General features: G+C 40.6%; 1 protein-coding gene across 11 annotated transcripts in view; it reads left to right on the top strand.

Annotated features, from left to right (window-relative positions):
- The window catches only part of LOC122572512, a 36,649-nt gene extending 26,433 nt beyond the window's left edge, over positions 1-10,216 (top strand). For 7 of the 11 annotated variants that reach the window (XM_043737539.1, XM_043737540.1, XM_043737541.1 and 4 more), the window contains 7 exons: positions 3,975-4,305; positions 4,803-5,106; positions 5,287-5,574; positions 6,312-7,528; positions 8,280-8,678; positions 9,324-9,479; positions 9,583-10,216. In XM_043737539.1, coding sequence (XP_043593474.1) covers positions 3,975-4,305; positions 4,803-5,106; positions 5,287-5,574; positions 6,312-7,528; positions 8,280-8,678; positions 9,324-9,479; positions 9,583-9,739 — 2,852 coding nt within the window. In that variant the 3' untranslated portion in view covers positions 9,740-10,216. Of the gene's footprint in view, positions 1-3,974; positions 4,306-4,802; positions 5,107-5,286; positions 5,575-6,311; positions 7,529-7,643; positions 7,822-8,279; positions 8,679-9,323; positions 9,494-9,560 lie in introns of those variants that run through there. The other 4 variants (XM_043737533.1, XM_043737534.1, XM_043737535.1 and 1 more) reach the window with 4 other exon arrangements.
- Positions 10,217-12,331: the final 2,115 nt, after the last annotated feature.

Consider the following 12,331-nt stretch of genomic DNA (forward strand, 5'->3'; position numbering starts at 1 on the left):
TTACAGTATAAATACTGTAACGTAGAATCCTCTGTTACGTACGCATATTCAGACTGCGTTCTATGTTTCTACGTTACGCTCTAACTTCATAACAAAAGCGTTTACAGAGCCAAACTTCACGCAACATTTTCTTCTTATCTTTCGCTCGTAGATTACGCTGCTGTAGTTTGCTCGAGAAAATTGGAAATACCCTGTACGAGTTTGTTGTCTCTCCTCTGTGAATTTCGTTATTCAGTAAGGGTAGTTTCGTTATTCGGTATAATCCGTCGTAGGCGATAGGTCCCCTCTTCAATTTCGCAGCTAACGAGACGTTCGAGACTCTTTCGTTTGGTCGTCGATCCCTGTGTCTTTCCTACGAGTATAGAGAAGCGCCGTTTCCTTTAGAATTAAGTCGTCGAGGATGAAGGCGGTAAAGTAGGCAACTGTAACGATGCCTCTTTCCTTTTGGGGACAATGAACCTCTAGATGCGTTACGTGGAAGATATCGATGTAACTCGTACGTGTTTGTTTGAGAAAAATAGCTGACGCAGTTTTATGTCTGTATACCGTGTAGCTGAGGATATTATTAGACGACTTAGCATAGAGGAAAAATTCAAGTAGCTGCCTGGACCCTGTTGCATTATTGAACCGATATTGTTTAGAAACTGTAGAGTAATAGTTAATAATTTGTTAGATATTAACGTTGATAGATTTTCATTTCTAGGAGCTTGTGAACGGAATTAGGATTCGTAAACGAATTTTACGAATTGTAGGTAATTGCAAAATTTCTGTCTCAATTGTTATCGTACGTGGTCAATTGAAGAAAGTCAAGAATACGTACCTTTAGTGTCTGATACATAAAATACAAAAAATCATAGCGATGAAAAAAATCATTGTTTAAATCGACGCTTCTTGAACTTTTCTCATTCGCGACCACATTTTGCCCTGGAAAAGTTTTACACAATTTCATTTATATACGTAAAATAGTACATAAAGTAAATATACGAATGGAACATTAATCGATAATAAATTAGGCAAGTTCAATTTGATGTATCAAATTAAAATATAAGAATTGTAATTCTTCGTTGCATTTATAATTGTATCGCTTATTATCACGTATCGGGATAAAACTAAATTTGCATATCGATGAGACGAACGTACTTGTTTATTTTCGCATAGAGCATTATATCTTGGTTGAGTATTTAACATAACAGAGCATCTTCCATGTTTTTCAAAGGCAATTGACATTTCGATTTTATGATCGTCAATGACGAAAAGAATCGTTGTTTTGCAACAGTTATTTAATACAAAATGTTACGAGCGTGTTTAAAACCTTCTCAGAAATTGTTAGAGGTTCTGTCCTAATTCCAAGCAGAAATCTGTTCAAACGATTTTTTTAAATCTGACGCTCTATATCTCGATCGATAACTCGATAAATCCTTCTTGATCCTTCGATGACAGATTATCGACATTTCTCATTTCACTGTAGCAATTACAAAGATTATTACCCTTATTATTCTGTTACGCGATCTCATATAAAGTTTAATAACTTCTGCTCTAAATTTGCATTTATTCCGAATTCTCCCGTTATCTGGCTGCACTATCGAAGACACGAACCTAACGAAAACGCACATCGTCGTAATTTATTCTTTATGAAACGCCTAACTCTACACTTTCCAAATACGAACTTTTTTTCAATCCTCCGATTGAAATTCTTCGTTGCTTTATTACATCGTCAAAGAGTTAAATCGACGTTTAAAAAAATGTAAGAAGTTGGTCCTTTATAAATTGCCGTTATATACCGACGCACGATAAAATTTTAAATTCTTCCACCGTCGTCGCTATTTAATTCTCCCTTCGAAGGAAAACTTTCCTTACACTTTATTACTTCCACCCGTCACGGCGCGCTAAGAATTAGTCGAAGACCTCGATCAGCGCGAAGACCGTGCAACTTTTCAGATCTTTAAAAGTTGTGAGAAATAATTGAACGAAACCGAATTGAATGCGACTTGTTCGAGCAATCGCGCGAATATTTTGGATTTACAGTGGCATATAATGTGATAAATGGTATAAGAAACGGTACATTTCTTACGTTTTCGAAAAATCTACCTGGAAAATCTTCCTCCGTATGAAATATTTTTTCACATCTTTATCCTTCCTCGACCTTCTTTCGTGTTCCATGGTTTCCTAAAAAAAAAAAAAGGATGGACTCGCTCGATTTTTGTAGCGAAATAGTTGTTCGGCTGAAAGACGACGTTCGAACGATATTAGTTTAATAAACGGGTAAACGGGTGGTGTATCGATTCGACAAAAGGTGGTCGCGGAGGACGATTTTCCGGACGCGAAGAAGAAGGTTGCCACGAGGCCGGGTCGTGATCGATCGAGAACAGGCCTAGTGTGTTGTTCACCGGTGTCTCTAAATGCTCCCTCGAGATAACGCCAAGCCCTGTTTCTGCTTGTGTGCCACGAATTAATAGTGGTCGCGATGTTATGGGAGAATTCAAGGGGAACGAGGCCTAGCTGCAACTTTGCCCTATATTCCAGTTGCTTTGTTACAACCGACGCACACATATACAAGTAGGTAGGCGAAGAAGCGACACGATTTCTCTTCCAACAAGCTCGTTTCGTTTTTATCGCTGATTCGCAACGCGGTGACGCGATAACGTGTCTCTGAATGACGACTCGACCTTTTCACGAAACACAATGGTTAATCGTTCCTTCTCATTGATTTTTCTTCCCTTTTCTTCTTTCTTTTCTCCTTTCACTCTTTCGACTCGATGCAAACGCGGAGGACAAGCTTCAACATCCACTTGTACCGTGCGGTCTGTTTAACTGGCTCCTCGTGCATGTGTTAATCCGCTAATAATATTAGCATATTCGACAAGTTATAGGTTAGTGGATTATTTACATAGTCTTATCATTTCACCATCTTACGTGAAACGGGATGATCGGACGATTCGTAATTTGGAAAATTTCATTGTTAAATTTCAGTTGTTTTAGGAATCGGGTAAGAAGGGCAACTGCTATTGATAATTTGCAAAGTGCGACTTGCAAAATTTGTATTTTTAAGGTTTCTGTAAATCGGGTAAAGAGGGCAGCTGGTATTGGCAATTTGGAAACTGCGGCTTGTAAAACTTATTATGTTTATAAATAATGTTGTTTCGATTGTGCAACAGGGCCCTAACAATATTAGCGAATTGTCGAGCTATAAGTTGGTAGATGATTTCTAGTTGGTAGAACGTTTACGAGTGTAGAACTTTGTATTAAATAGGATTATCGAATGGTTTATGATTCGTAAAATTTCATTTGTGTATATTAAATATATGAGATGATTTATCGATAGCTGGTAATATCAGTATCAATAATTTTACAATTTTAGCTCAGACGGGATAATTGGATGACTCGTAGTTTCTTAAATTTCATCTATTTTATCATTCATAAACTCGCTCCTGTTAAGAAGATTCCTATTTTTTCCCTAAAAGTTCCTATTTTTTTATAAGGATGCCTGTTTACACGTGTTATTCTATTAGATCCTCTATAGTAGATTTTGATTCTAGTAGAACTTATTGGATAATTTATAGCTTGTAAAATTTCATTTATCTTATCATCTACAAACTCGTTTCTTTTTAAAGAGTTTGTCAATACCGATTCTATATATTGGGTTGGTAACTAAATGATTGCGGATTTTGCCATTAGGTGGTATTGACAAAATCCCCAATCATTTAGTTGCCAACCCAATATTTTCTTTCTATTTTTTCGCAAAGAGTTGCCTTATGCCCGTTTACACGTGTTATCCTATTGGTCCCTGTATGGTAGTTTTTAATTCTGGTAGAACTGATGGTTAGAATTTACACGTCGTAATTTATTTATACTCGTTAATGTTAAATGCTAGATAAGTTAAAATTTAGATGTTAGAAAATTGTTCTATGGTAGAGACTGTATCGATATCCACTTTCACGAAAAGATTGTTAATAACATAAATGTCGAATTACTAGGCGGAGAACCTCCACCTGGGTGCAAGCTGACTCTAGGCTACAAAGAGGACGCTCAGGATCTGAGATCGTCGACGGAGGAGCTCGACTTGCAAGATCCCATTCACGAGCAAGATCTGAAAAGAGAATCGAAGAAACTGGCAAAGAGGCGAAAGGAGGATGGCTCCATGTCCGATTATAGCGGCAAACAATTAGACAGAGAAAGGAAGGACAGCAATTGCTCGGAAATCGTCCTGTTGAACATTAGTGGAAGAACGTCTAGACTCTCCTCCGTGGGTAGCCAAGGTTCAGGAGCCTCTGGCAAACTTTCCGTTGTCTCTGCCACGTCGTCCAGGTAGATTAATCAGTTGTTCGTTCTTGCAACGACCACCCACGTTTATGCAAATTTCTACTTTTATAAAGAGAATTTTCTTTCAGCCACTAAATGCGTTATTATGTGTATTTATTTGATTTATTTTGTATAATTGAGAAAATTGTTCGTGTTATGTTCATTGAAAGTGTGTCTTTGTATCTTTTGTCGTACACACGTAACAACTCATAGTTAATTTTGACTTATTAAACTACCAACTGCAGAATAGGCGTTACTTTCCATATCGAAGTTTATGTATTTCCTGAAGTTAAAATCAAAATTTGTTAAATACCGAGATTGTAGTATTGCGACAAGAAAGCGCGACGTTGCTTCACTTTTCTTCGATTTTTAAACAGATATAACAACTGTTTCAAGACTGTCGAACGGCGTTGTGATAGTTGAGGAATGAGAGGGAATTTCCGTAATTTGTATGTGCGTACGGACGATAACGAAAATTAATCGATATCATAATTAATTATCAGGTCGCCGAGTCCACACAAATGTTTACTGGAAACGTCGTTCTGCGGAAGCAAACCTACACTGGCAGACAACTTGATAGAACCGTCGAAACCAGAGACCGACGACCTGGAGAAGATCCTGCTGAAACGTGAAGCAGACACGACGAAAGCACTGATTCCAGACAGCATAAAAGTATCGATGGTAGATGGAAACTTGAAACCAGATCCTCTGGATAAACCTAGGAGACGAGGGCGAGAAGAGAGGAAGGAGATCTTCAAGAGAGAAGTGGAGATCACGAAAAGATTCTTGGAGAAGGTTAATATACAGGTAAACTCTAATCGACAAGGACTGGTTTCTCGAACAAACTCGTACCGTTTTTTTCTTCTTTTCTTTTTTTTTCCAAAAAATGTTTCATCGATAATTTTTCACATATGAACGAAAAATTAATTTACAATATTGGTTTGGTTCTGCAATATTATACCTACGTTTTGTACGTGGATATTGAAGGTACCAGTGGTGAAGAAGTCAGATGAATCGCCAAGTACAACGACGTCGCAGCAGCAGTCGACGAGAAGTCAACCGCAAGAGGTACAAAAGCCAGCGACCTTGGACTTCAACGACAAGAGGAAAAAAGCACAGAACTTCAAAGAAATCGTACAGACCACTCCAACAACGAGCAGCGTGTCCGGTAGTCCGAAGCTACCAAGGCATCAGAAAGTTCGCGATCTGGAAGGTTCGCGTACACCCAGTCCCTCTTCCGTTTCCAGGAAGAGCAGTTTCGCCTCTTTGTTCAAGGTACCCTCGTGCTTCCGTGTTCGTAGTTTGTATTAACAGCGAATGCTTATTATGTATTTGATACACACGATCTGTTTAAAAGATGACCGAACTTTCGAAAAGTAACGAGAGACAGGCAACGCTTTCGGCAAGAAGTCTTTTACTTTATTCGAATCACATTGCTTACTTCGGGTAGCTACCAATTAAGTAACAGTAGAGTAATGGAAATATATGTTTTTAGGGACAGGTTTGCAAGTTTGTATGGATTTTATGAAGCGTCGGTTGTTCGTTGCAGATAAACATGGAACTTGAACGTTCTACTAGATACAGTAAATGTTTTAGTTTTTAATGGCGTTTGATCCTAGTCACGACAAAGAGACGAAGAGCGAAGAGTAGAGAAAGAATATTCTTGCGTCGTAACGTCCAGAATATAGCAAAAATATCGATGTTTTGAAACAATTGCTCCGGTATATATATCCAAATACTTGCATTTTACATTTGTTGGCAAAGTAAGAGAGAAGAATCCGTGTGTATCTCGATGACAGAAGTCTCGTTAAAGAGAGATGTTATTCGCTGAAGTAGTTCGGTTACCTTTTGGCACAGATCGCGTACAGTAGAAATTAGGCTTGTACGCTTCACACATCGTCCACACCTGGATTCCTGGCTTTGTCTTTGTAGAAGATCCGCTAGCTTAATCGAGAAGAATCTCGAACAAAAGACACTGCATGTACTTGACCACCGCGTGTTCAACTTTTAAGGCCCGTACAGACAGCAGTGTGTTGAGTCCAGAATCGCCATCTCCGAGCACAAAACCACGTCGTAGCCTCACCTCGAAGATCAAGGACACCACGGAGAGTCTGCGTAGCAGATCGAAATCGCGCGAGCGAGTGACCTTGGACAAAGGGTCTGGCAGTTTGAAAAAGGACTCGAAGAACAAAGGTGTGTTCTCCTCGACGTTGAGTCTGTTCAAGAAACGTGAGAGAAAGAAGAGTTATGACGAGGCGATAGCGGCATCCTGTGGCACGGAGTTGGATAGTTCCGGAGGACACCCGTCCTTAGAAAGCATAGGCCACGTGGAGTTTCGTTTTAATGCTGAAAAGGAGAATCGCAAGGACGACTCGATCTTCATAAGCCTGCACGCGGATGACAGGAACTACGAGGAGGCTCTGCCTTCGGAGAGCGTGTCGATACCGCTGGAAACGCCTACCAAGCTGCTGGACGAGTACGAATCGGAGCCTCGAACCGGAAGCATCGTAACGGAAGTGTCGATAGAGCATTATCCACCCACGACGAGGATAAAGACCGAAGCTTTGATCGAAACTACGTCGAGGCCGTACTCGCGGGACAGCCAGACCAGCCAGATCATACCGCAGAGCAGTTCGAAAGATTCTGAGATCTCGAGGAGCTCCTCGAAGGACTCGAAGCTCAGTAGCCACGGGAAAACCAGCGAAACCGCTGTGAGATCGTCGTCGTCCATCGATAGCAAACCTCCTGCGGACCATCGAATATCCAGCAGCTCGTCGAAGGACTCGATAGGAAAGAAGGAAGCTACTAAGCCGAAAAGGAAAAGCAAAGAGCTGCAACAACCTGTCGAACCAGCCGAGATAGTCGAGGAAGATGTTTCAAGGCAGAAACAGAAACAAGTTGAAACGAGGGAACACGCGCCGGTTAAAACGGTGGAAAAGAGGCCAGACTTGTTGGATGACGGAACGAAGACTGCGGATGGACTGGTGAAGACACCAAGCGTGATCTCTGATCTGGATCATAATAGTTCGGAGTCGGAGAGAGACTCGGAGATCGAGTTTGTTAGGAACAAGGTGGAGAAACTTGCCGAGGAATTGCCTGACGAGAGGAAGGGACTGTTCTACGAGGAGAGCTTCGAAGAGGATCTTCCTTATGTACCCACCACCCTCCCCCTGGAGAAAAGCGTGGCTGTGCCGATCCTGCCTGTGAAACAACGACTTCAGGAAGTAAGGTAAGTGTTATTTAAAATTGTGCTGTTACTGCTCGCTGATTGGAGCGTACTTTTCTTTCTCTTTTGTTTCACACGATGTCTGCAATGTTGCGATTCACTATCCGTTTATTCACAGCCCTGTTCAGAAGTCCCGAGACAATTATGTTCGTAAAGTATTGGAAGGTTTGCTTAAAAACGGCGAGAAGCTAAGTATATAATAAAAAGAAGTCAATTATATAGTCAAGAGATAAGAAAATGATATTCAACGATTCAGAAAGTATACGCTACTAATGTATCAACGATATTAACGAAATGTAATTCTAGATTCTAAGAGTAAATTTCCAAGCTTTATACTTTTAAACAAACCTCTAAATTCTACACTTGGAAATACATTTCCAAGTTCTATTGGATTGGAAACTAAGTGATTGCGGATTTTGTCAATACCATCTAATGACAAAATCCGCAATCACTTAGTTACTAACCCAATACATTTTTCAACGAAATTTAAGATTCTAAAATAGAGTTCTAAATTTAAGATCTTTTAATAAAATTCTAAACTCTCAAATAGAATTCCAGATTCTGTATCTTTAAAAAAAAATTCGAAGTTCTACGAATATCGTAATACGTGAAATTCACGATCTTCTCCAAACGCTTTCGTAGGAAAATCTTTTACACAGAAAAAATGTCCAAAGACTTTTAAACAGAACTGTATCGCGACCACGAGTCTTTTCTTCAATAACAATACCAAATTAATAACGTTATTTACGTCCAGAACGATACCAATCGAGAGGCCGCGTTCAACAACGCCGATAAACCCGACGCTGCTCGACGAGTTTGTGATGCAGACGTCCCTCGACGAGCGTCGTGTTGAGAAGATGAAGATATCATTGCCGCGAGAAGATAGCTTTAAATTGAAAAGTCCGCGGAAGCACGCGGCCAACACGTTTATGGAATTCGCAGGCAAAGTGCCTGACGGAGGACGGAAAAGCGCAGGTAAATCGCCGAGTCCTCCTCCACTGCCACCGAGGGCCACTGCTAGGCCGAGCAACTGGATCAACTTCGAGGAGATACCCGAGAAGAGGAAAGCGCCGAAAAGGATCCAGACGATCCCTCGACCTGAGGACGAGGTGAAATCGGGTGGATATAGCTACGTTCAACCGGAGGAATGCAGGTGCGCTCCTTCTTGTTGAGTAGATGGAGAACACACTGGTAGATTTTTAAGCAAATTCGTGCTTTTATAAAGCTAATTAAATATTAGGTTGTCCGAAAAGTTTCTTATGGAAGTTTTATACGGAAATAGTAGATGCAGAAGATTTGTCGTCTTATTGGGACAAAGTGGATTGTTCATGATTCGATAAAATGATATAAAACAGAAAATGTGCATTATTTCCTTATGAAACAAAAGAAACTCTTGGGACAACCTAATTATATTCGTAATTAATTTCAGTATTTTTGTCTTTGTCATTTTATATGAATCGTTATCAATGAATGATAATTTGTTACTCGTTACTTGTACCAGATTTATGTATCAACGTCGATCATGTTTATTCGTTGCTCGCAAAATCTCACTAGTGATATTAATCTCACCAGTGAATTGCTAGGACAGCCTCGAAAATGTCTCTGATCGATCTTCGTATGTATATTCTTGAACAATCCCCGGATAATAATAAATTAAACGGCCAAGATTAAACAACCGAGCGACGTAATCGACTTGACAAATCAAATTTCTAAATTAAATAATTATATGACATATGAATAATCTTAAAGTATCACCAACGAAGAAACCCTATTAACTGTAAATACTGTTACGAAACAGGTGCGAGTGCCATGAAGAATCTCGAAGGGCGTCGATGAAGGAAGCGTCCGCGACAAGGACTTCTTCCTCTTGCAGCAGCAACGGAGAACGTCCTTGTAACGGTGACAACTGTACGGTGCCTACGTCGACGTCCATGGACCGTGCCAGTATCGTCAGGTAAATGCGCCCGGGTACGATCGTCGATCAAAGTCGTATTGCTTTCGTAGAACAATCGTCGAAGACGCTAGTGATGAGTAGAGGTCTGTTTCTGTATTTTCAGTGACAGCTCGCTGGAGTGTAGCCTGAGCATCGAGGAGAACACGACGCAACCGTTGTTCACGTGCTTGACGAAGCCGTTCAGCATTGATCTGGACGTTAGGTCGAATCGGTCCAGTATCGTATCCCAGGACGAGACTGACGAGACCCTGCACCAATAATAGTTTTTTTCACGGCACGCCTCGCCTTATTATCCTCCTGTTCAAACAAAAACATACAAAAAAAAAAGTGAAATTATCTCCTTGTTGGAACTGTTCTCGAGCCGAGTTCTCGTTCCTTCTTTCGCCGATCCACTTGAAAAGAATCGCGTCGTTTATCTTTATAACGAATCAACTCTGCTCGCTCTCTCTTTCTCTCTCTCTCTCTCTCTCTTTCCTTCCTTCTGTGGAACGCTTTTTTATCGAACTCATTCTCCTCGCAAGATCGCAAACGTCTCACAATTCTCTGGTATGTGTCAATTCCAATAACGGAGTTCTATGCTCGTTTCATTGCGGCAACATCTTGCATAAGTTACACGCGTGTATCGACTTTGAAGCTGCGCGTACTCACTGAGACGGATCAAGAGAAGATACGAATCGGATTCCAAGCGACAGAGTCGTTCGTTGTACGATAGACGCCGCGTGTAACGCGTTTCAAACTCTGTCTGTACGTTTCGTAACGCGTGATTTTACAAAGAATGTAAGCGAAGATCGATATGTACATGTGCACTCCCGTTCATAAGTGTTCGGACGGCTGCTGGTTTTATGCGAAACGGATCAGTTAGCGACGATTAATCTATATTGTTAAGAAAACGATGAAATCGGTTGAAATTTTTCTATGAGTTCCGATACTGACTTAAGAATGGGAGTGTATATCGTTGAAATTTCCCTCGACTTTTCTCGTCGTTGGCTACGAGTCAAGGCTATCCTGTACTTGTTTCTTCGAGGTTGAACACGGTCGAAAATCGAACGTCACTGCTGTTTAACGGCGCTTCGTAGTCGATTTTACGAAAAACGCGTCACGGAAACGCTCCGCCGCATTTCTCGCTATATCGTTTAACGTACACACATACATATACACGAAAACACATATACACACTTGTACATACCTTGTAACGATCATTCGTTCGAGAAACGTTTTTAGTCTAATTGCGTACCTTCCACGAGAACTCGTTCGTTCCTTCGTTACTAGATTCGCGTATTATACCTTGGAAACGAGGGCAAAGGCATGCTTGCTGATGCGCGCGTGTTGACCAAATGCTTCCTCACGACAGAAAAGAACGTGGTTCTTGGAGATCTATTCGCGAACAGCGACTTTGAAAAGGCATTTTTGATCGTCGAAGATCCTCGAGGTCCTTCGTCGCGCTCGAAATTGAAAGTAGTCGATATCTACCAGCTTAGACGCTGGAGAAGTAATTAGCAGGCTGCAGATCTGCTTGAAAGCTAAACTAAGCTACGTCATGTTACGTTCAATCTAAAGATATTTCCTTCGATACGTATACTACGGAAACTGCAACGTGATCGAAAGATTTCTATTTGTAATTTGTACTTTCAATGCTAAGATAAAACAACTACCCTGTATGGTTTATTCGTTGCTTCTTGCGGTGATCAAATTTAAACTAAAGCAAAGAGTATGCCCGCAATGCTCTAACAGCCTAACGTATTTTCGATAAATAACATTTCGTAAGATCTGAAACGATAGAGTACACAATATTGGACTGATGCAAACAGATTGGAACATTTACAGTCGCTGTACGGAACTAATTTTTATTCAGCTACAGTTACACAATTCTTTTATTTATTTATTTAACGGGGAACAACCAATATTAACTATCTCTATTAATATGTACTATATATGTACTATAATGTATATCGTATATGATCGCTGCAGATAAGATTAGCGAAAATTAGATCAAAGAGTTTTATTTGAAGAGTCTATAAGTATTGTGTATCCGCGTGCAGTAACGTGAAAGTGTCCAACAAATATTATACTCTTGGACAATAATATAAGTATCGAAGCAAATACTTTTGAATTTAACATAGCACAGCTTAGGTCGGTTTTTCGATGGATCTCCGGCTGAAAGCTAGTTTCACGATCGCGTTTAGATCACTGTGAAAGCACAGGGGACCTCGAAGCTCGAATCACCAACGCGTGTTCTCGAATATCATCGGCCAACTTCGTCGTAACGAGCCCCGCAACGTTTTGTACACCGAACAGAGATAGTCGGAAGAGTATTATTTTGTCGATTGCGTGACGTTGACAGTGGGGATCTCGTGTCACGAAGCAAGCTTACTTCGATGCTTCATCATATCATGTAGATAGACCTAAGTCTGTAAGTACCTCCGCAGGTGTAGAGAATTACAAGAATATCGTCGTACGTTCAAACAGCGAGCGATTGTTCTTATCGCGATCCTCTCGACTTTCGTGTACACGACGTATTCTATTAAAACTGAATGCGACTGACAGTCTGCGGATTTTCACGCGTTTGTAGGAAATTCGAAAGCGCAACGTTGCACAGTGTACGCGTAACGTGGAAACATACACAGAACATGCAAAAGTACGGTGCTCCGTATGTTACTTGCTGGATGAAACAATTTTCTACCTGCATTCTATTTTCCTAATTATATTCTCGGAAATGTGAATCTCCGCGTAAAGATCCGCGGTGATCAATCGTACACGAGAATCGAAGGAAACGAACGTTTGGACAATTTCATCGGACGCATATGATGCGTCCATTATCGATAGATCGTTCTATCAGTATTAAGACGAACGTG

The sequence above is a fragment of the Bombus pyrosoma genome, linkage group LG11, assembly GCF_014825855.1.
Source record: "Bombus pyrosoma isolate SC7728 linkage group LG11, ASM1482585v1, whole genome shotgun sequence".
Lineage (NCBI taxonomy): Eukaryota > Metazoa > Arthropoda > Insecta > Hymenoptera > Apidae > Bombus > Bombus pyrosoma.